Source organism: Rhinopithecus bieti, unplaced genomic scaffold, assembly GCF_001698545.2.
Source record: "Rhinopithecus bieti isolate Rb0 unplaced genomic scaffold, ASM169854v2 scaffold_78620, whole genome shotgun sequence".
NCBI classification, from domain to species: Eukaryota; Metazoa; Chordata; class Mammalia; order Primates; family Cercopithecidae; genus Rhinopithecus; species Rhinopithecus bieti.
Window position 1 is genome coordinate 380,836 of NW_016829908.1, and position 22,296 is coordinate 403,131.

Sequence of the window (22,296 nt, forward strand, 5' to 3'; positions counted from 1 at the left end):
TTTTTTTTGAGGCGGAGTCTCGCTCTGTCGCCCGGACTGGAGTGCAGTGGCCGGATCTCAGCCCCAGGTTTACGCCATTCTCCTGCCTCAGCCTCCCGAGTAGCTGGGACTACAGGGGCCCGCCACCTCGCTCGACTAGTTTTTGTATTTTTTTTAGTAGAGACGGGGTTTCACCGTGTTAGCCAGGATGGTCTCGATCTCCTGACCTCGTGATCCGCCCATCTCGGCCTCCCAAAGTGCTGGGATTACAGGCTTGAGCCACCGCGCCCGGCCGGTCAATTGATTTTTAACAAAGGTGCTTAGACAATTCAACAGAGAAAAAGACTTTTCATAAATGGTACTAAGAACCGTATATCCACAGCGGGGAGGAAAAATGAACTTAGACCCTTACTTCAAGCCATGCACACAAATTATTTCAAAATGGATCACAGATCTAAATGTAACAGCTAAAACTATAAAACTTGTAGAAAAAAACAAAGGAGATAATGTTTTCAACCTGTGGTTGGACAGAGTTCTTATATACAACTCCAAAAGCAAGATCCACAAAAGAAAAAAGTTTGATAAACTGCACTCCATCAAATATTAAAAACTTTTGTGTTTCAAAAGACACATTAAGAAAATGAAAAGGGAAACCACTGGGAAAAAATATTTGCTAATCATATATATACTTGATAAAGGACTTGTATCCAGAATATACAAAGAACTCTTACAATTCAATAAAAAGACAAACTTGTTTAGCAATGGTCAAAAGATTCAAATAGAAATATCACCAAAGTAAATATATTGATGTTAAGTAAGCACATGAATAGAGATACTCAACTTCATTAGGTTTTAGGAAAATGCAAACTAAAATCACAATGAGGGGCCAGGTGCGGTGGCTGATGCCTGTAATCCTAGCACTTTGGGAGGCCGAGGTGGGGGATCACTTGAGGTCAGGAGTTCAAAACCAGCCTGGTCAACATGGTGAAACCCTGTCTCTACTAAAAAATACAAAAATTAGCTGGACGCGGTGTTGTGCACCTGTAACCCCAGCTACTAGGGAGGCTGAGGCACAAGAATCACTTGAACCCTGAAAGTGGAGTTTACAGTGAGCTGAGATTGCACCACTGCACTCCAGCCTGGGCAACAGTGCAAGACTCTGTCTCAATAAAAAAATAAAATAAATAAATAAAATCACAATGAGGTACTTCTATGCATGTATTAGAATGGCTAAAATTAAACAACTGACTATACCAACTGTTGGAAGGATGTAGAACAACCTGAACTCTCAGACTGCTGGTGGTAAATGGTAAAACCACTTTGGAAACATTTGGTAGTTTCTTAAAAATCAAACATATGCCACCAGTCATTCCATTCCTAGGTACTCAAACACAATAAATACAAAGACTTGCACACATATGTTTACAGCAGCTTAATCTGTAATATCCAAAAACTTAAAACAACTCAAATGTCCATCAACTGATGAATGAACAAATTGTGGCATATCAATGCAATGAAGTACTACTGAGCAATTAAAAGAAAAGAACTACTGATACACATTACAGCCTGGATGAACATCAAACACGGTATACTGAGTGAAAAGGAAAGACATGGCCAGGCACAGTGGCTCACGCCTACAATTCCAGCACTTTGGGAGGCTGAGGTAGGCAGATAACTTGAGCCCAGGAATTCGAAACCAGCCCGAGCAACATGGCGAAACTCCATCTCTACAAAAAATGCAAAAAAAGGTACTTGGGCATGGTAGCACACACCTGTAGTCCCAGCTACTCAGGAGGCTAAGATAGGAGGATCACCTGAGCCCAGGGAGGTCGAGGCTGCAATGAGCCATGACTGTGCCACTGCACTCCATCCTGGATGACAGAATGAGATCTTATCTCAGAAAAAAAAAAAAAAAAAAAGAAATTAAAAAAAAAAAAAACTACATGTTGTATGATTCTACTCATATGAAATACAGAAAATCTAATTTTATAGTGACAGCTGACCAGTAGTTGCCTAGGGCTAGGAGGAGGAGTAGGGATAAAATGCAAACAGGCAGTAGGGTACTTTTAGGATAATATAAATGTTCTACTATTGAACTGTGGTATAGTTTCACAACTCTATAAGCTGACTAAAATTACTGAACTAATCTTCAAGTGGAAGGATTTCATGGTATGTAAATTCTACCTTAATAACCTTTAAATTTTTAAAAAGGAAGTATAATGAAGAATAAAACAAACCAAAATAACAAAACAGCACATTAAAAACAATGGCAAACTGTGTCCAGAATATGTAAAGAACACTTATAAAACCATTTTATAAATGTTAAACCTCCCAAACAAAACAACGGATAAAAGAAAGAGCCAGGCACAAGGATGCATGCCTGTAGTCCCAGCTACTCAGGAGGCTGAGCCAGGAGGATCAGGTGAGCCCAGGAGTTCGAAGCCAGCCTGGGCAACACAGGGAGACTTCCATGACTAAAACAAACAAATGAAAAACAAAAAATGAATAAACAGGAGTTTTACAGAATAGGAAACATAACCTATAAATATATAAAAAGATGTTTCTCACTTTAACCAAGAAAATGTTAATTAACATCACAATAAGATACTATTTTAGTCACCAGATATGCAAAAATGCCTTTGACACAGTTACTTCTAACAATGTATCCTATAAATCTATTCGTACCAGGCCACCAAGATGTATGTACAAATATATTTTCTGGAGCACTGCATGAGCATCTGGATTGAAAAAAACCTAATCATCCATAAACAGAGTATTAGTTAATTATAGTACATCCATATACTGGAATACTATGAAGTCATTAAAAAGAAATAAAAACTTACATTCTGATATACTGCAGCTACCTATTCCATAATGCCATAAATGAAAAAAGCAAGGCACAAAACAATTGGCAAGTACTATTTATGTTTATATATAAAAACACTCATACATCTGAAGATATATACTTATACATGCACATACATATGGTCTTATATACGCTTTGAATATTTCTGGAATATATCACAAGAAATTCCTAACAGTATTTTTCTCTGAGAAGAGGACTGGGGATCACAGTAGGCACTTTTAGATAGTATATCCTCTTGTACCTTTGGAAGCTTCCCATACTTACACATTACTTTTAAAAACAGTTAATACCAAATACATGAAAAATTAATTTAAACCTCTAGGTGAATTAGATGGTTAATCAAACTGAATAATGCTATCTGTAGACAAAATCTGTCTCTGAATACCCACTGTGGGCCAAACACTATCAAGACAAAGAAAGGGAGGCAACAGGGCCTTGGGCAGCCTCCAGTCACAAATGTTAGAGATCTGTACTGGATGACACTGAGAGAAAACAAGCATTTTAGCACCTAAACAAGCATTATAGAATGTCAGGAGGATAAGAGATTCCTTCAGAGAAAATAAAAATGTAAAGGTTCCTGTAGAAACTCAAACACTAGCGAATAAAGCCAAAAGAGACCTTAGAGTAATTCAGAGTAATTTGTCAACAGATCCACACTGGCCAACTGAGCTCATCACTGAGAATCAAGAGATGCCTAGGACCCAGGGAGCCCAGGACCAGTCATCAGTCACCACCAGTGGATGCCGGGAACAACCTTCAGCATCCACTCTGTGCTTGGGATGGGAGTTCCCCAAACCAGCTTAAAACAGTCTCTAGCTCTGCCTGCCCTGTGGGAGCTGATAAACTGAGCCACATTTCCATTCTGTAGAAGACTCAGTGAAAAAGGATGGCTGTTTCTCCTCAGGTCAAGGGTTAGAATGAAAAACTGGAGCTCACTCAAAATAATGCTGTGTATTACTGTGTCTCCTCTCCACTCCAGTACTACTTTGTAGTACATGACTATTGTGTATGGCATTTCCAGACTTTGTTTCTTAGTCCTTAACAGTAAACAGAATTGTCTCCCTAAGCCTTTCAACCAGATTAAAAGAACAAAGATAAATCAATCATCTGGCCCCTTTCTCATTGTGGAAAATCCCTCACATACTTCATAATCTCCTTGTTGAAAGTTTGACCTTGAAGATCAAGAATTTAACCCAAGCTGGGCACAGAGGCTCATGCCTGTAATGCCACCACTTAGGAGGCCGAGGCGGTGGATCACTTGAGGTCAGGAGTTAGAGATCAGCCTGACCAATATGGTGAAACCCTGTCTCTACTAAAAATACAAAAATTAGCCAGGTGTGGTGGCGCACACCTGTAATCTCAGCTACTCAGGAGGCTGAGGCATGAGAATCGCTTGAACCTGGGAGGTGAAGGTTGCAGTAAGCTAAGATCATGCCACTGCACTCCAGCCTTGGTGACAGAGTGAGACTCTGTCACAAAAATAAATGAATAAATGAATGAATGAATAAACAGTTTAGTCTGAAAGACATTACAATTTACTATCTACTGGGGTTTCACCACAAAATGTAAGCACCATAGGGTCAGGGGATTTGTCTTGTTCACTGCTGTCATCTCCTGCAACTAAAACTATGCCTGGCCACAGCAGATAGTAGACATTCATTAAATACTTGTTCAATGAATGAATCTTTGGCTATCATTGTATTCAAAAATAAAAGAGAAAAAACAAGTAGTTTTGTGTATCTTGCTTTAAAATTGTCAAGTATTCGTTCTATTTGTCAGAACAGCACAATCTTGTTAAATATTCTCACATATTCTTTCAGCATTATTTTGTTTCTTGCCAAATTTCTCATGTTATTTTACATTCCCACAGTTAAACATCTCCTTGAATGTATTCCGTCTTGACAGTAACATTTTAAGGCATCAGGAAGATCACAGGTTCAATGTCGAAAATAAAAGGGTGATTTTTAAAAACTGCAATTCAAAAGTACATGTTTTAATCAACATAGCTGCTAGCACAAAACTACCTAGATCAATGATCACCAAAGTAGTGGTGTTTGGTGCTTTAGTGGGTCTCTGAGTAGGGGAAGACAAAGTAGGCAGTAATTAGGACCATTCATTGAGGTCTGAGAAGAAAATCTTACAACTTTCATTTACATCTATTTTAGTCTCATTCTTTAATTTCTATTTTGAATAATTTTATTATTAATAATATAACATTTATGGAGTACTTATCATGAATCAGGTACTATTCTAAGCAAATGCATTAATTCACTTAATAATCCAGTAAGGTAGAGAAAATTATCACTCCATTTTATAAGTGGGAAAACTGAAGTGTAGGAGTTGAATGCTGTTTGTTTTTCAGTGGCTTGATCAACTTCACATCGACAGAGGCAGGTTTTAAATCCTAACATCAGATTTCGCTTTCTTAACCAATAATTACACGGCATACAATATAGTATTTCAGTAGCATATGCATAAATTCACAAATAAATACACATTAATGTACTCGAGATGAGAGCGCAAATTGTTCTGTTTATTTTAGGGTTTTTTCCCCCTGTTAGGAATACATAATTAAAAGAATATGGAGATCACTGATACAGGAAACACTGCAAGTCTTGCTCCTGTATTTAAGAACATATTTATTATAATGATTCCTCTGATTCCCCAAGACCTATAAGAATGGTAGTATTATTTTATAAGTCATCCTTAGTCCTATCAAGTAGGCAACTGTCTCTAGTAGCACTTGTCCTCATTTTGGACATTATATATATATTCCTGGAAAGTTTCTTAAAATAAAAAACAACTGTGAATTCACTTATAATTCTAAAGAAAAAAAAATGATCCCAAGATGCAACCACACTTGAGTATACTGATACTGATAATAAAACAATAGCATTCCTTTGAATACACATCTAATTCTCCTTAATAAGCAATGCAAGAAGAGCCAATGATATGCATCTAAGTACCCTTTACATAACAGTATTTCAGGCATAAAAACTCAGGCTTAATTCTCATTTCACTGAGAATTCTCCATAGCTCCTGGTGATAATAAGGCTTTGGCTAAAAGAGCACATGCCTGAGCAACACAGCCAACTTATTTTAGAGTAGCCCAGACCTAATTTGATAGAGCTTATAATACTAGTTTCAAAGTCCTCAATTTTATCTTTTATAAAACATTTTTTCATAAATGTTTATTTGCCTCATTATTTAAGAAAAAATAAACCTGGACCTGAAGTTAGCAATGAAAATAAAAGCAGTGACTGATCTGGATGGATTAAACTATTGTGAAAACAAAATTATAATACATATAAAAACAATATATAAATCTAAGATAACAACAACAATTAGGAAAAAGAACTCAAGTAGGTAGAAGAAAGCCTTAACAAATAAATCAAGGGTTGGGGTGACTGCTAGTCATATCTTATCTGAGATAATGTTGTCAGAACTAAATTTTAGAATTTGATTTAAGCCTGCCCTACCAGACCTTTACATTCTAGCAATGGACTCCAAATCACAGCTAAGACTCCAACAGTATGAAGTCAGAAATCCTGGTCAGGCTTGAGAGCTGTAGGAGATACAAGTAGAAGAATCAGTAAAAATGGAAAGGCTGGCCAGGCATGGTGGCTCAGGCCTGCAATCCCAGCACTTTGGGAGGCAAAGGCAGGTGGATCACTTGAGGCCAGGAGTTCGAGATCAGCCTGGCGAACGTGGTGAAACCTCACCTCTACTAAAATTGCAAAAAAATTAGCCAGGTGTAGTGGTGCATGCCTGTAATCCCAGCTACTCAGCAGGCTGAGGCACAAGAATCATTGAACCCAGGAGGCAGAGGTTGCAGTGAGCTGAGATTACACTACTGCACTCCAGCCTGGACAACACAAAACAAACAAAAAGGAGAGGTTGAGTAGAAATAAGTGAGGTTTAAACAGATTGATGTCAAGATTTTATACATTACAGTGACTCAAGAAATACATAGTGCATATATTTCCTATAGACATAGATACTAGATATTCAGTAATATATTTATCTAATACACTACCTACTACTTAACAACTGACCAAAGAATAAATGAACTTTTAAAAGATGTGAAATGTTTGTATGCTAATAGGTTGCTATATTTTTTCCCAGAACGAGTATTAGTTAATTTAGCTACCTTTGTTCCTGAACCAGGGTGGCTGGTATTTTTGGCAGATACCGAATGAGGGAAGGTATTCTGGAATGCAAATGCAGAGGAGACAGGATAACCAATCCCACAGGTTGGGTAAGTCAGTCTACCATCAACCTAAAAATAAAAACATAAAGACGATTAAAGATGAGAAATTAATTCTAAATAGTATTTGTTCATCAGGTGGCATTAGCATCTATTATAATAATTAATAATTAAAAGCACTATCTCAGAGGCCAGTCTTGTTTATCACACCACAAAACTCTGCTTTATTACCTACCATGGGGCTACGATAACTTTGAACTAGAGGGCTTTTCAAAGCAGCTGTGCAAGCTTGGATAAAACAAACTACTGGGCCTACCTTTGTACTAAGTTAAAGCCAAGCTTCTGAACCAACTTGTTTCACTCTAAGTCTCCTAAAAAAGCGGGGAATGGGGGAGTCTGGAGATCAATAGGCCAATCAGAGATAAAATAAAAATAATTTTCTGTCAGACAGCACAAAAACAAGATTAGTGTTCTTAAATGGACTTAGACAATAACTGGTTTTGCCACTAATTTTCAATATACTGCTACCACACATTAACCAATGTTATGAAAACAAAGTTTATTTTTATACTGAGGCCAGTGGTAACACAAATCTTGAGACGCATTTGTGCACACTAACGGATGCACACAAAAAAACACCTTCTACACAGCTATCATCAGTCATTCAAATTTTAAGCCGGTCAAAAAAAGTTTTTTTTTTTAAGTTTGTAATTCAGCCCGAGGCACTTCTTTCTGCACCTTTTTCCAATTTAACAGCAATCTTTCCCTTTCTTTAGATATCCAGTACTCTGACTTACCAGAGTAGATTAGGTTAAAAATTCAATTAGGAATCTGAAGTTTAAACCTTCTGCTAGTGTCCTGCAGCCAAAGACCACCAGGAATCGATGGGTAGATATACAAGCTAGATTTATTGCTCCTTGCAACAAGGGAAACTGCACACCATGAAGAAACATGGGTATCTCCAAAAGTGATACCATGGGTATCTTCTTTTAAAGTTCCCTTAAAAGGGACTTATTTATTGGATTAGGCACATGTCAGGTGATTTAAGAAAAAGTTTAAGTGGTGCTTTACTGTGGATTGGAAGCTACTGGGAAAAGGGGGTAAATGTATGACTGGGTATCTGAATAAATCCTATCTAATAAGGCAAGAGGAATGTATTAAGGTCAAAGCTGTAATTAAAGCAACAGCAGCCATTCACGTTAGCCAGGATATGAGGATGCTTATGGACCACATTTGTGATTTAGCAATGTTCATATTTTTGTCTGTGTTCAGGCATGATTATGAAACAGTCTTGTTTTTGTATTGACAGAGTCACAGAGTAACCTTGCCTGATGTTAATATTCCATGAAATTGTTATGTTCAACAGGGGAGCTCCAAAGCCTATGTGTGGATGCTAGGCAAGCTCCTAGAAGCACCTAGGCCTAACTATCAGACAGTACCAAACCACCTCTGAATGTAAGAAGCTGCTTTTCTTATTCTCCCTTTTTTTTTTCTTTTTTCTTTTTGAGACAGAGTCTCACTCTGTCGCCCAAGGCTGGTGTACAGTGGTGTGATCTTGGCTCGCGGCAACCTCTACCTCCTGGGTTCAAGTGGTTCTCCTGCCTCAGTCTCCCGAGTAGCTGGGATTATAGGCATGCACTGCTGCACCCAGCTGAATTTTGTATTTTTAGTAGAGAGAGGGTTTCATCATGTTGCCCAGGCTGGTCTTGAACTCCTGACCTCAGGTGATCCACCCACCTCAGCCTCCCACTCAAAGTGCTGGGATTTCAGGCATGAGCCATCGTGCCCAGTCTTTTTTCTCAGGGGGGAAAAAAAAAAAGCAGGGCTGGGCACAGTGGCTCACACCTGTAATCCCAGCACTTTGAGAATCCGAAATGGGAGGACTGCCTGAGCCCAGGAGGTCAAGGCTGCCATGAGCCATGATCTCACCAGTGCACTCCAGCCTAGGCAACAGAGCGAGGCCTTGTCTCAAAAAAGAAAAAAATCTGGTAATGGGAACTAGAAAGCTTATATCTCATAACCAGTTTCTTGTAGAATCTAAAGGTGACAAGCCTGCTAACAGGACTTTTTTCTTTTTTACTTTCTTTTCTTTTTCTGATAGAATTCAGTTTATGCTTAAGCCTAAACCCTGAATTCTCTCTTCTCGAAGTCTCCTAAACGTTTTACATTGTGTGTTCTCAAGTTTTCCAGTATATTTGGTATTGCTTTAGTTAGCACTGAAAGATTTCAATATCCAGTCAAGACTTATAAAGAAGTGTCCTCTTCAAACTCGGCCTTTTTGTTCAGAGCAAGTGTGCCTTTGTTCCACCTCCAGGGGCAACTTAATTTCAGTGCTAGTAATTGTAGGACTCCACTGTGTATTGGTACCAGCACCTTAAATCATGGAAACTTTCTAACAATCTGGAAATATTTTTGTTTCAGGAAATTCACTAAGATCATTCACATCTTATTTTAAATCTTACCACATTCAGGTTAGGAGAAATTCCACTTCTGATTGTGTTGCTGCTAGAATGTGCAGGCGGAGTAGTAGAAGGTCCCAATACATCTTGCTTTCTCACTAGCTGATTTTCATTTAGTTCTTTATTTAACCATGTGATTACTTAAATAAAAGAACAAGAAGCAAGGTAAAGAATTTTCACTGTTTTATTTTCTAATCATCTTAAACATTTAAAATTATATTAAGATTTTTTAAGTTTTATAACTATCTGACATCACAGGAGAGCAATATAGGTTCACCTACATTTTTGTCATTAAAGTTTCTTATTTTAGAAGCTGCCACATAGGACTCCTTATTTATTACTCTCCAAAGCACATATTTCTGCTAGTCAAGGAACTCTTTGAAAGATTTCACTTCTAGAATATCTTACAGTTTACTTAAAATTCACAATCTTATGTATGATACCCTGTAGTATAAACTGAGAAAATGTTAGTTAAAATCAGAATTTTATGTTTTGGTTTCAAATAATTCATATTGTTATTATTAAGTAAACATAGCAATTTAAAAAAGGAGTAATGAAGAATTTAAACAATAAATTACAGTCAACATTTTCAACAGTTTTAATTGTGGGTTACTGACATATGGGATATGGTTTTCTTTATAAAGATGATAACTTTTACTGGGCAGATGATATAAATTTATAGAAAAGGCATTAACACATATATTTAAAGCAGAAATTACTTATATATTGGACAATGTCTAGATTTATAATACCTACACTTTTATGAATTCAAATAAAATTTTCACGTTAAGAATAAAACGATAGCCGAGCACGATGGCTAACACCTGTAAACCTAAACATAGCAATCTGGGAGGCTGAGGCGGGTGGATCACTTGAGCTCAGGAGTTTGAGACTAGCCTGGGCAACATGACAAAACCTTGTCTCTGCAAAAAAACCCCACAAAATTAGCTGAGTGTGGTGCTGCACACCTTAGTCCCAGCTACTTGGGGGGCTGAGGCGAGAGGATAACTTGAACCAAAGTGGTGGAGGCTGCAGTGAGCTGAGATCATGCCACTGCACTCCAGCCTGGGTGACAGAGTGAGACTGTGTCTCAAAAAAATAAAAGAATAAAACTACAAACCTCATTTACATTAACATGTAACATACTTACATTTTTCATTATTTTTTAGAAGTTGTTTGCTTTCTTCAAGTTTTTTAACTGTAGCTTCTAATTGTTCTTGTAATTTGCATACCTGAAATATATCAATCATCACAAGTCAAGCAAAACAAAGGTTAAATAAACACTGAAGAATCTATTATTAACTAAATAAATGGTTACCACTAATATTATTAAATGAGAATAAAGGAATTAGCTCAATTATGTAATAAAATATTTACGTGTGTATACAAACACAGACATTTATGAGCAATCAAGGTATCTGAATCATGATAACTAACTTTCCAAACTGAAACAGGTTATTAACATCTACTGAATCATGTTCTTTTGTTGAAAAAAAAGGCCAAAGCCATTTGTTAATGTAACAAAGCATAAATTTTAAAAATAAATGAAAAAATATAGTTACAACACAAAAATTTAAAATATTAACTACCTCTTGCTCTTTAATTCGAAGAGACTGTTCAACATCTTGTAATTCCTTTTGTTCCTTTTGTAATTTTCCTCCTTCTCAGCCAGGAGTTTTTCTTGCTGAATAGTAACTGTATTCTTCAATTTCAACTTACCCATTAAGGTTTTCAGATCCCCCTGTAACTTCTTGATAATTTCATTTGCCTATAAAAGAGCTTCATATGTATATTTCTATGTAATCTAATGAAATATTATTCTATAACATCTTTAAAACAAACCTTTAGAAGTTCTGCAGATAATGATTTTATTGTAGCTTCAAGCTTTCCTAGTTGTACTTGATTTTTCTCACCATTTTCTTCTAAAACCACCTGATATATTTTTTAAAAACATGAATAATTAGGGTATTTGTGTTTACTTATAAATGTCATCATAAATTTCTGAGAAAAATTTAAAAGTAGACCTTTTGTTCCTGGATTGTATCAAATGCTTCTTTTGTTCTTAAAACAAGCTGGTCCTTATCCTTGATTTCCTGTTCTAAAACTGCCACTTTTGTTTGTAGCTGATTAATATGCTTTTCTTTCTCGTGGCATTCAGCATCTAGTGTAGAATTCTCTCTTCGCAAAGAGAGGACTTCTTGCTTAGTCCGCTGCAGCTCCTAGAATGGAAAAAGAAAGAAATTATGCATTATGAAAAGGGGAAGTTGCCTTATCTGGTTATTTATAATTAAGATGTCTAATGTATAAAAAAAAGTCTTTAATAATTTTAAAGTTTTAGTACAGACTTTTTTTAAAAACATGAATGTCTTTCTAATGGTATAGTAGCACATATCTGGAATGTAATTGTAAAATATTCTACTATCTGATTCAATCATATCAAAGGAAAATAAAATAATTCTAATTTATGAATAAATTACAGTAACTTTAAAACTTTTAACAATAATTTTCTGATGTCTCCACAACTGATTCCAAGGGTAACCAAGGGTGACAGCCACAATCTAGAATTAACATTTTGCTTTGTTGCTTACACGTACAGATTATTTTTTAAAGGCTGATACTCTCCAGTTTATAATCTACCTTCTTCACGTATTACAAATATCTTTCCATGTCAATAAATGTTAACATTTCCAGATCTCTCTGTTCACTCATTCAAGCAAAATAAACTACAATTGTTCATTAAAAATAGATTTCAAAAAAATCTACAACAGATCTCTTCCCAATCAGCTAATATTAACCCAAAGACTGCTGGTATATGAAAGTCCAGGATATAGTATTCCTAGATAGTTTTAGTTCTCAACAAAAGTTTCCAAAAATAATTATATGGTATTGTGACTATAGTAGTTTTAGGAGCACAAACTTTAGTTTCAAACAAAATTCAAATCCTGGCTCTTCTACTGTGTGATCTTGGTAATTACTGAAATTCCCTAAATTAAATCTCAGTTCCCTCATTTGTAAAACGGAAATAACAAATACTTAATAAATTATTTCATTTAACCTTCATAAAAATTATTATGTAAATTACCTAGCATTTTGGTTGGCACACAGTAAAACTCAATAAATCGTAGCAATTGTTATTTTTAGGGCACTACTGCCTAAAAATTCTAACTTAAAACAGGTNAGATCTGCAGATAATGATTTTATTGTAGCTTCAAGCTTTCCTAGTTGTACTTGATTTTTCTCACCATTTTCTTCTAAAACCACCTGATATATTTTTTAAAAACATGAATAATTAGGGTATTTGTGTTTACTTATAAATGTCATCATAAATTTCTGAGAAAAATTTAAAAGTAGACCTTTTGTTCCTGGATTGTATCAAATGCTTCTTTTGTTCTTAAAACAAGCTGGTCCTTATCCTTGATTTCCTGTTCTAAAACTGCCACTTTTGTTTGTAGCTGATTAATATGCTTTTCTTTCTCGTGGCATTCAGCATCTAGTGTAGAATTCTCTCTTCGCAAAGAGAGGACTTCTTGCTTAGTCCGCTGCAGCTCCTAGAATGGAAAAGAAAGAAATTATGCATTATGAAAAGGGGAAGTTGCCTTATCTGGTTATTTATAATTAAGATGTCTAATGTATAAAAAAAAGTCTTTAATAATTTTAAAGTTTTAGTACAGACTTTTTTTAAAACATGAATGTCTTTCTAATGGTATAGTAGCACATATCTGGAATGTAATTGTAAAATATTCTACTATCTGATTCAATCATATCAAAGGAAAATAAAATAATTCTAATTTATGAATAAATTACAGTAACTTTAAAACTTTTAACAATAATTTTCTGATGTCTCCACAACTGATTCCAAGGGTAACCAAGGGTGACAGCCACAATCTAGAATTAACATTTTGCTTTGTTGCTTACACGTACAGATTATTTTTTAAAGGCTGATACTCTCCAGTTTATAATCTACCTTCTTCACGTATTACAAATATCTTTCCATGTCAATAAATGTTAACATTTCCAGATCTCTCTGTTCACTCATTCAAGCAAAATAAACTACAATTGTTCATTAAAATAGATTTCAAAAAAATCTACAACAGATCTCTTCCCAATCAGCTAATATTAACCCAAAGACTGCTGGTATATGAAAGTCCAGGATATAGTATTCCTAGATAGTTTTAGTTCTCAACAAAAGTTTCCAAAATAATTATATGGTATTGTGACTATAGTAGTTTTAGGAGCACAAACTTTAGTTTCAAACAAAATTCAAATCCTGGCTCTTCTACTGTGTGATCTTGGTAATTACTGAAATTCCCTAAATTAAATCTCAGTTCCCTCATTTGTAAAACGGAAATAACAAATACTTAATAAATTATTTCATTTAACCTTCATAAAATTATTATGTAAATTACCTAGCATTTTGGTTGGCACACAGTAAAACTCAATAAATCGTAGCAATTGTTATTTTAGGGCACTACTGCCTAAAATTCTAACTTAAAACAGGTAACTGAATACTCACCGGTTAAAAAATATCCAAGAACTAACAATTTGAAAGTCTTATTAAAATCCTGGAGGAAATATTTTTATTAGATCATATAAAAATCAACATAATGAGGTTCTGTTTATATAATGACCAGTTCCAGGGCTGAGAATGATTAAATCAGAGCATTATACTGAAGTATTTAGACTACCAACGTACCATGAAGTTTCCAATGCTTTACAACCAGTGTGAAGAGTGTATGCAGGAAAAACTGAAGACATCTATTGTTAGGGCAAAACAATATGAGGATCTGAACACAAAATTGGTCAGGCTTTAGAGCTTCTAAGCATGAGACTGGCAAAATAGAGTTTGAAGTCTTGTGAGCTAGAATAACACTGGTAACTTTGGTATTTACAATATAGACAAAAAAAACTACATATATTTTCTAATAATTCATATGACAATAATGTATAATGCTACAAAGAAGCCTGTAATCAATGCCAAAGCAACAACAAATGTGGCACTATAGCAAGATTTTAAAAATTTCTGTGGGGCTTAATACCTAGGTGATGAGTTGATAGGTGCAGCAAACCACCATGGCACATGTTTACCTATGCAACTAACCTGCACATTCTGTACATGTATCCCGGACCTTAAATATAATAAAATAAAAAATGAAAATTTCTCTGTTGCCTGAAAGAACAAGGTAGTACTAAAGACAGGCAAATAATAGATGAGTTCTAATCCTCGTTCTACCACTCATCAGCTATGTGATCTTAGGCAACTTTAAGCTTTCTTTGCCTTAGTTTCATCATCTGCCTGTAATCCCAGCACTTTGGGAGGCCGAGACGGGCGGATCACGAGGTTCAGGAGATCAAGACCATCCCTGGCTAACACGGTGAAACCCCGTTCTCTACTAAAAAAATACAAAAAACTAGCGGGCGAGGTGGCGCGCGCCTGTAGTCCCAGTACTCAGGAGGCTGAGGCAGAGAGAATGGCGTAAACCCTTGAGGTGGACTTGCAGTGAGCTGAGATCGGCCACTGCCACTCCAGCCTGGCACAGAGTGAGACCTCCGTCTCAAAAAAAAAAAAAAAAAAAAAAAAAAAAATTAATAAATCTGACGCTGTTGCCAGTAATCTGCTCTCAAGACCCTAACTAAAAAATAAGTTTACCTCAGTTCTGTTATGAATTAGGCTTTTTATCAAATTTCAAATTCTCAATTTTCTTCGCATTGTCTGAATGGATTACCCTAACACCACAAGAGAACTCTACAGAGCATCCAGAGGAACACCACCCACACAAGTAACCACATTAAAATAACCAAATCAAAATGTTCTTTTAAACTGGGGGAGAAAAAAATCAACATTCAATACCTCTTCAACACTAGAAAGTTTTGCTTTAAGTTCTCTAATAGTGGAGTCTCCTTTATATTTTCTTTCAGTTAAGTCTTTATTAGCTGCTTCTAACTCAGACAGTCTGTTTTGTAGCTGGTGGATATTTTGTTGATGGAGGATTTCTAAATCTTTTTTCTGTTGTTCATGCTGCCGTTGATATTGAACTTGTACCTATTATATAATAAAAATACAGTACCAAAATTCAAAGAAAAAAATCAGAAATACAAATACAGAAAGATTTGAACAAAAACATTGTAATTTATTTTTTATTTTTGTAAAATGAGCAAGGTTGGTTCATTAGTCCAAGTCATCTTTACCAACAACAAAATTTGAACATGGTTATAACAGTGCAATATCTACTGCCTGTCTGAATCCTATCACAAGCCTATCTTAGTACCATTTTTGTTAACGAACACTATCAAATCCTAAATATCTTTGGAAAATAAAGCATATTTTTGTGGTTATCAAAGTTATACATGCTCTTAAGGGCAAAAAGGAAACACAATGCATAATCACATCCAGAAATCACTCCTAATATTTAGGAGTACTCTCTTCCAATCATTTATATACTTACATTGACATCCACATAAACACACAATACACATAATAAATTTAATGAATATCAAGCTATTCATACAATTTAATCACATTTTATTCCCTTAGCATTTGCACCTTCTCACATCATTAAAAAATTCTTTGTAAAGTCTTTAACAGATACACAACATTCCATCCATGGCTACTCCATAATTCATTTAACTTCTGCCCTATTATGGACATTTAGTTTCCAATTTTTCACAATTATAAATAAAATGATGATTGATTTTTTTTGTACATACATCTAAAATTCAGATTATTTCTTTATGATCAATTATAGAATAAAGAACATAAACAAATATAAAGCTTGATACAAGTTCCAAAACTGTATCCCAGAGAAGTTATACCCATTCAAAATTCTTAGCACTAGTACAGGGGAGTGTCTCTCTCATAAAATACCTTAGGAATTTTTACATTACTACTTCAGGAATTTCCTCATTTTTGGAAAGCTGAAAAGGAGAGGAGAAGGAGCAAAAAGAGATAAAACAGGAAGAAGTCCATATAAAATTGAAAATGCAACCTTGGAAGAAAACACTGAAGAAGCAATCAGGAAGAAAAATCAGAGCAAACTGGTAAAGATGCTAACTGTAGCTATTTAAGAAGGTAATCAAAGACACTAAAGACAATAGAGGCCAAAAGCAATGAAAATAAAGAACGGGTTTTTACTCCAGTGACCATCAGAACGTTGGAGATTTTTGTTTAAAAAAAAAAGTGTGAAAACTAGGATTATAAAGTTTACATTTTCTACTTTGTTCACTTCTGAATCATTTCAATATTTTTAGAAAAAAACACATTAAAAAATTTCCATTCTGGAGGAAAAAAAATAATCATTGGAGGAACAGTTTCAGAATAGAGTCCAACAGAAAAGGGAGCATTTGTAGAGGTGAAAGCAATATTTTTTCAAATGAATATTCTATAGAGGCTTAAATCAGAAAAGCACACAGTAGTTTTGGAAGAATATTACATGAGAAAAATGTTTTGGGAATGGAATTATAATGATATGAATGGGAAAACAAAAATTAATAAAAAAATTCTATGAAGTGAAGAAATATAGAAGTCAGAATTAAGAAAATAATATAAGAAATAGAAGGAAGATGGGTGATTCTATATGTTGCTAGAACTTTCCTCACAGGAAAAAAGCTTCTACAAAGAAATTAGTGTAGAAACAAGATTACTCGGTATATTTTTTTAAATGGAGGTATAAAGAAACCATGAGAAATAAGTGTAAACATAAAGAAAAATTTAAAATGCAGGAATCAAATTTGCCTTTTTAAAATGCCATAAAGATAACACAGGTTTAATGTCCACTTGAATGGGTAAGTGACAAATATAGATAATACAGCCATTATTCCCTATAACATTTGTAGAAACCATCAGTAATAACAGAAGGCAGTTTACCTGCCTCAACAGATTTCTGTATAGTCACAAAATTGGCCTAATTTGAGTAACAGCACCCTATGGCAGTGGTTATCAAAGTATGGTCCTCTGAACAGAATAATCAGTATCAGCTAAGAACCTATCAGGAAATCGAGTTCTTGGACTGCACCACTGACTAACCATATCAAAGACTCTGGGGATGAAGCCCAGCAATCTGCATTCTAATGCACCCTTCAAATGATTCTCATGCACACTAAAGTTTTACATTATCTATTAGCAGGAAGACAAGTGTTGACCTGGTTTTAAGGTCCCAAAGGACTGTTTGACAATCCTATTAGAAAGTGCAATATAGAAATACAAACAATTCCTTCAGTCACTCTGGAGTTTTAAACAAATGCCCTTATGAAGAAACTTTTAGATCTAACTTATTTCCATGGACAATAGACAAGGAGTACTCCAAAATGAGGGAGGGATAGAGTGGAGTAGAGGTTGAAAAACTACTTATTGGGCACTATGTACACTATTTGGGTGATGAGTTCAATAGAAGCCCAAACTCCAGTATTATGCAATATACCCAGAAACAAACTTGCACACGTACCCCTCAATCTAACAACTACATCGAGAAGAACACAACTTGCTTGAAAATCAAGCCAAAAAAAAAAAAAAAAAGTAGTAAACAGAAATTAATGAAATGGGGAGGTGGGGAACAGTGCAGAATTAATTAATGAAATGAAAACTGGTTCTTTGGAAACACTAAACAATAGAAAAACCATGTAGTCGCATTAAACAAAACAAGAACATAAGAGAAATAATATGGAGATTTTAAAAATCACAAGACAATATGCACAATATTGTACTAATATATTTAAACACACAGACAGTAGCCACGTACAATGGCATACACCAGTAGTCCTTGCTACTCTAGAGGAGCTGAGGCAGGAGGATTGCCTAAACTTAGGAGTCTGAGTCCAGCCTGGGCAACGTAGCAATACCTCATCGTCAAAAAAATAATAATAATAAATTTTAAAATAAAACACATAGATGAAACACATGGCTTTTTAAGAAAATATAAATTAGCAAAACTCAAGAAAAAAGAGAAAATTTAAACAGACCAATAATGATGGAGAAAACTGGAAAAGAAAAAGATAAATGTTTCAACTAGGTACGTGATCCAAATGGTGTTAAAAGGCTAATTGTATCAGGCCCTCAAGGTACAGATTAATTCCCTGTTATTTCACTGTTTCAAAGAATAAAGAAAATTGAAAAATGTTCTTATCTCATGAGGCTAGCATAATTCTAATACCATAGTCTATAACCCACAATTGCAATAAGCAAACTATGATGTGCAGGAAAAAGATAATCTCAGACCAAGGTCACTTATGAATACAAATACAAACATCCTGGGCCAGGCATGGTGGTTCACGCTGGTAATCCCAGCACTTCAGGAGGCCAAGACAGACGGATCATTTGAGGCCAGGAGATTGAGACCAGCCTGACCAACATAGTGAGACTCCATCTCTTAAAAAAAAAAAAAAAAATTAGCTAGGCCTAGTGGACTGTACCTGTGGTCCCAGCTACTCCAAAGACTGAGGTGGGAGGATCGCTTGAGCCCCAAAGGTTGAGGATGCAGTGAGCTGTGACCGCACCTCACTGCACTCCAGCCTGGGCAACAAGAGCAAGACTCTGTCTCTAAAACAAATAAACAAAATACAAAATCCCAAGTTAAATAATAACAAGTTGATACAATAGTTTATTAAAAATCGCTATGACTATGTAAGTATTATTCTATGAAAGCGAAGATGATTCCACCTTTGGAAACCTATTGTTATAATTTATTACACTACTAAAGGGGAAAAATGACACAATTATCTGGTTAGATCCCAAAACTCATTTTATCTGACTTAGCACTCTGAATTAAAATTCTTAGGTAGCAAGTAAGAAAAGAAAACCCTCTCTCTCAAATGCAAAGCAAACATCATATTTAACGGTGAGATATTTTAGTTATTTACCAAAAAAGACTGGAACAAGATGAAAATTTCACTATTATTCAGTATTTTTCTGTACAAGAAAAAAAAAGGACACTCATCATAAGAAGAGAAAAAATTACTATTTTTTATAGTTTATATATCTACCTGGAAAACATAAGATAATCAATTTCAAAACTCTTAGAAACAGTATGTAAATTCAGTAAGGTGGCTGGATATGACATTAATCTACACTACTGATAAACAATTATAAATTTAACCACAGTAGTACTGGTAGGGAGTGGATGGTCTCATTTACGCAGTAAAATCTGTAAAGTCCCTAGACAAAACATTGTTTAACAAGGCTGCAAAAGAAAAGAGAAAAGAGAAAAGGGAGAGAGATAAAAGTCTGTTTTCAACAAATAAGACCTTAATAAATGAAGAGCTATATCTCTCCACTGAACGAGAAAATGAGATTAGTTCTTAACAACAGTCCAAAGACAAGCCCAAGTACATAAAGAAATTTAGTATGTGATAAAGGTAGTACCAGGCACAGTGGCTCATGCCAGTAATCTCAGCACTTTGGGAAGCCAAGGAAGGAGGATCACTTGAGGCCAGGAGTTCAAGACCAGCCTGGGCAACACAGCGAAACCCCATCTCTACAAAAAAATTTTTTAAATCAGCCAGTGTGGTGATACATGCCTGTAGTCCCAGCTACTCGGGAGGCTGAGGCAAAAGAATGGTGTGAACCCAGGAGGCGGAGCTTGCAGTGAGCCGAGATCGCGCCACTGCACTCCAGCCTGGGAGAGAGCGTGGGACTCCGTCTCAAAAAAAGTAAGTAAATACAAATAAAAAATAAAAAATAAAAATGCGTATCTTCACAAAAAAACATAAGAAATGTAAACTAAAACTAGTATTACCTTAAGATCAGGTGGCAAATATTAAGAATTAAGAAGGTAGCAGGGCACAGTGGCTCATGCCTATAATCCCAGCACTTTGGAAGGCTGAGGTGGGCAGATCACCTAAGATTGGGAGTTCAAGACCAGCCTGACAAACATGGAGAAATCCCATCTCTACTAAAAATACAAAATTAGCTGGGCGTGGTGGCACATGCCTGTAATCCCAGCTACTCGGGAGGCTGAGGCAGGAGAATCGCTTGAACCCGGGAGGCGGAGGTTGCGATGAGCCGAGATTGTGCCATTGCACTCCAGCCTCGGCAACAAAAGCAAAACTCCGTCTCAAAAAATAATAATAATAAATAAAGAATTAAGAAGGTTAAAAACAATGTCGAGAATGTGGGGAAATAAGTATCCTTATACACTACCTTATCTCTGGGATTTCATTTGGTTTAACCTTTTTGGGTGGCAAATTTGCAGTGTCCATCAATATTTTATATAGGTATGCTGCAGTTTCACTTCTAGAAACTAAGAGTGCTTGTTGCAGTATTGCTTAAAATAACCAAAATTTTGAAGCATTTAAATGACCACCATTTCGGTAAGTAGTTAAATAATTTAAGTTAACCCAAAATGAATACTCTGCAGTCACTAAAAAGGAATATCTTAACTGATATAGAATGGTATCATATTAAGTGAAAAAAAGTTACAATCAATATATCCAACAAGACTCCATTAGTCTAGAACAAAACCAAAAACCCATAAATGGGCACATATATAAACAACATAATTTACAGTTATAAGTTTATAAGCGAATATTTATAAATTGCATATTATTTACATATACATAGAGAAAAGTCTGAAAAAATATATCAAAATGTTTATAGATTATCTCTGGGTAGTAAGACTTTGAAAGATAGAATTTTTATTTTCATTTTATATACTTCTGTAATGTTTGGAAAATTTAAAGCAAGCATTTATTACTTTCAAAATTAACAAAATGACCAACAGCCATAAAAGATATTTTTTCAGTTTCCTTTAATGTTCTTACCTGCAAGGCTTTTTCCTTTTCATTTGTCAGTTCCTGAGAATGCTTGTTTGTCAAGGCTGCTGTGTGTGACGCCCATTCATTCCGTAACTTATCTAATTCTTGTTTTTTTTCTGCTAATGTCTACATTAGAGTTTAACACAAAATATTAAGATAGTCTCCTTAAAATAATACTTCTGATTAGAATATACCAATATTTACAAGGATATTAAAGAAAACAAAATTATAGCTTTTCAGGACATGTTCAAAGCCTTTTCCTACACAAAATTTTTTAATTTTAGGAAATCAATATCAGAATAAAAACAATCTTAGACCCAAAAAGGCCCACAGGTCAAGATAAACTATCTTTTAATTAAAGCTTTTAATTAAATCTGGCTCTTTATCACCCAATAAAGAGGGGTAGGGGGAAGCAAGTCGATTACAAGGAATAGTTCACTTACATATAAAACCCAGTAACATGGCCCTGTGGGCCACATTGTGAAGGGGTATTTTCTGCATGAGGCCATGCAGATTATCAGATACCGATATGGTTAGGATGTCTGTCCCCTCCAAGTCTCATGTTCAAACGTAATCCCCAACAGTGGAGGCAGGGCCTGTGGAAGGTGATTGGATCACAGGAACAGTCCCTCATGAATGGTTCAGTACCATTTCCTTGGTGGTAAGTGAGTTCTTACTCAGTTAGTTCATACGAGATCTGGTTGTTCAAAAGCATGTGGTACCTCCTTCCTCCCACTCTCACCATGTGACACACCTGCTCCTCTTTGCCTTCAGCCATGATTGTAAACTTCCTCAGGCCCCCATCAGAAGCCAAGCAGATGTTGGCACCATGCTTGTACAGCCTACAGAACTACGAGCCAATTACATTTATTTTCTTCATAAATTACCCAGCTTCAGATAGTTCTTTAAAGCAAAACAAGAACAAGCTAAAACAGATACTCTGGCCTTCAATTTCATGGACTAGGGGAGAAATGTTGTAGCTATGACTAAAATGATGCTAACCCTATCAGAGGAATTAATTCTATACATAGCAAAGGAAGGGA

At 35.5% G+C, this 22,296-nt stretch overlaps 1 protein-coding gene across 1 annotated transcript in view; it reads right to left on the reverse strand.

Moving 5' to 3' along the window:
* The window catches only part of SASS6 (SAS-6 centriolar assembly protein), a 51,358-nt gene that overhangs the window by 16,137 nt on the left and 12,925 nt on the right, over window positions 1-22,296 (reverse strand). The window contains 9 exon segments of the mRNA XM_017865144.1: window positions 6,996-7,124; window positions 9,515-9,651; window positions 10,662-10,743; window positions 11,101-11,168; window positions 11,171-11,279; window positions 11,354-11,443; window positions 12,865-13,059; window positions 15,360-15,551; window positions 21,260-21,379. Coding sequence (XP_017720633.1) covers window positions 6,996-7,124; window positions 9,515-9,651; window positions 10,662-10,743; window positions 11,101-11,168; window positions 11,171-11,279; window positions 11,354-11,443; window positions 12,865-13,059; window positions 15,360-15,551; window positions 21,260-21,379 — 1,122 coding nt within the window.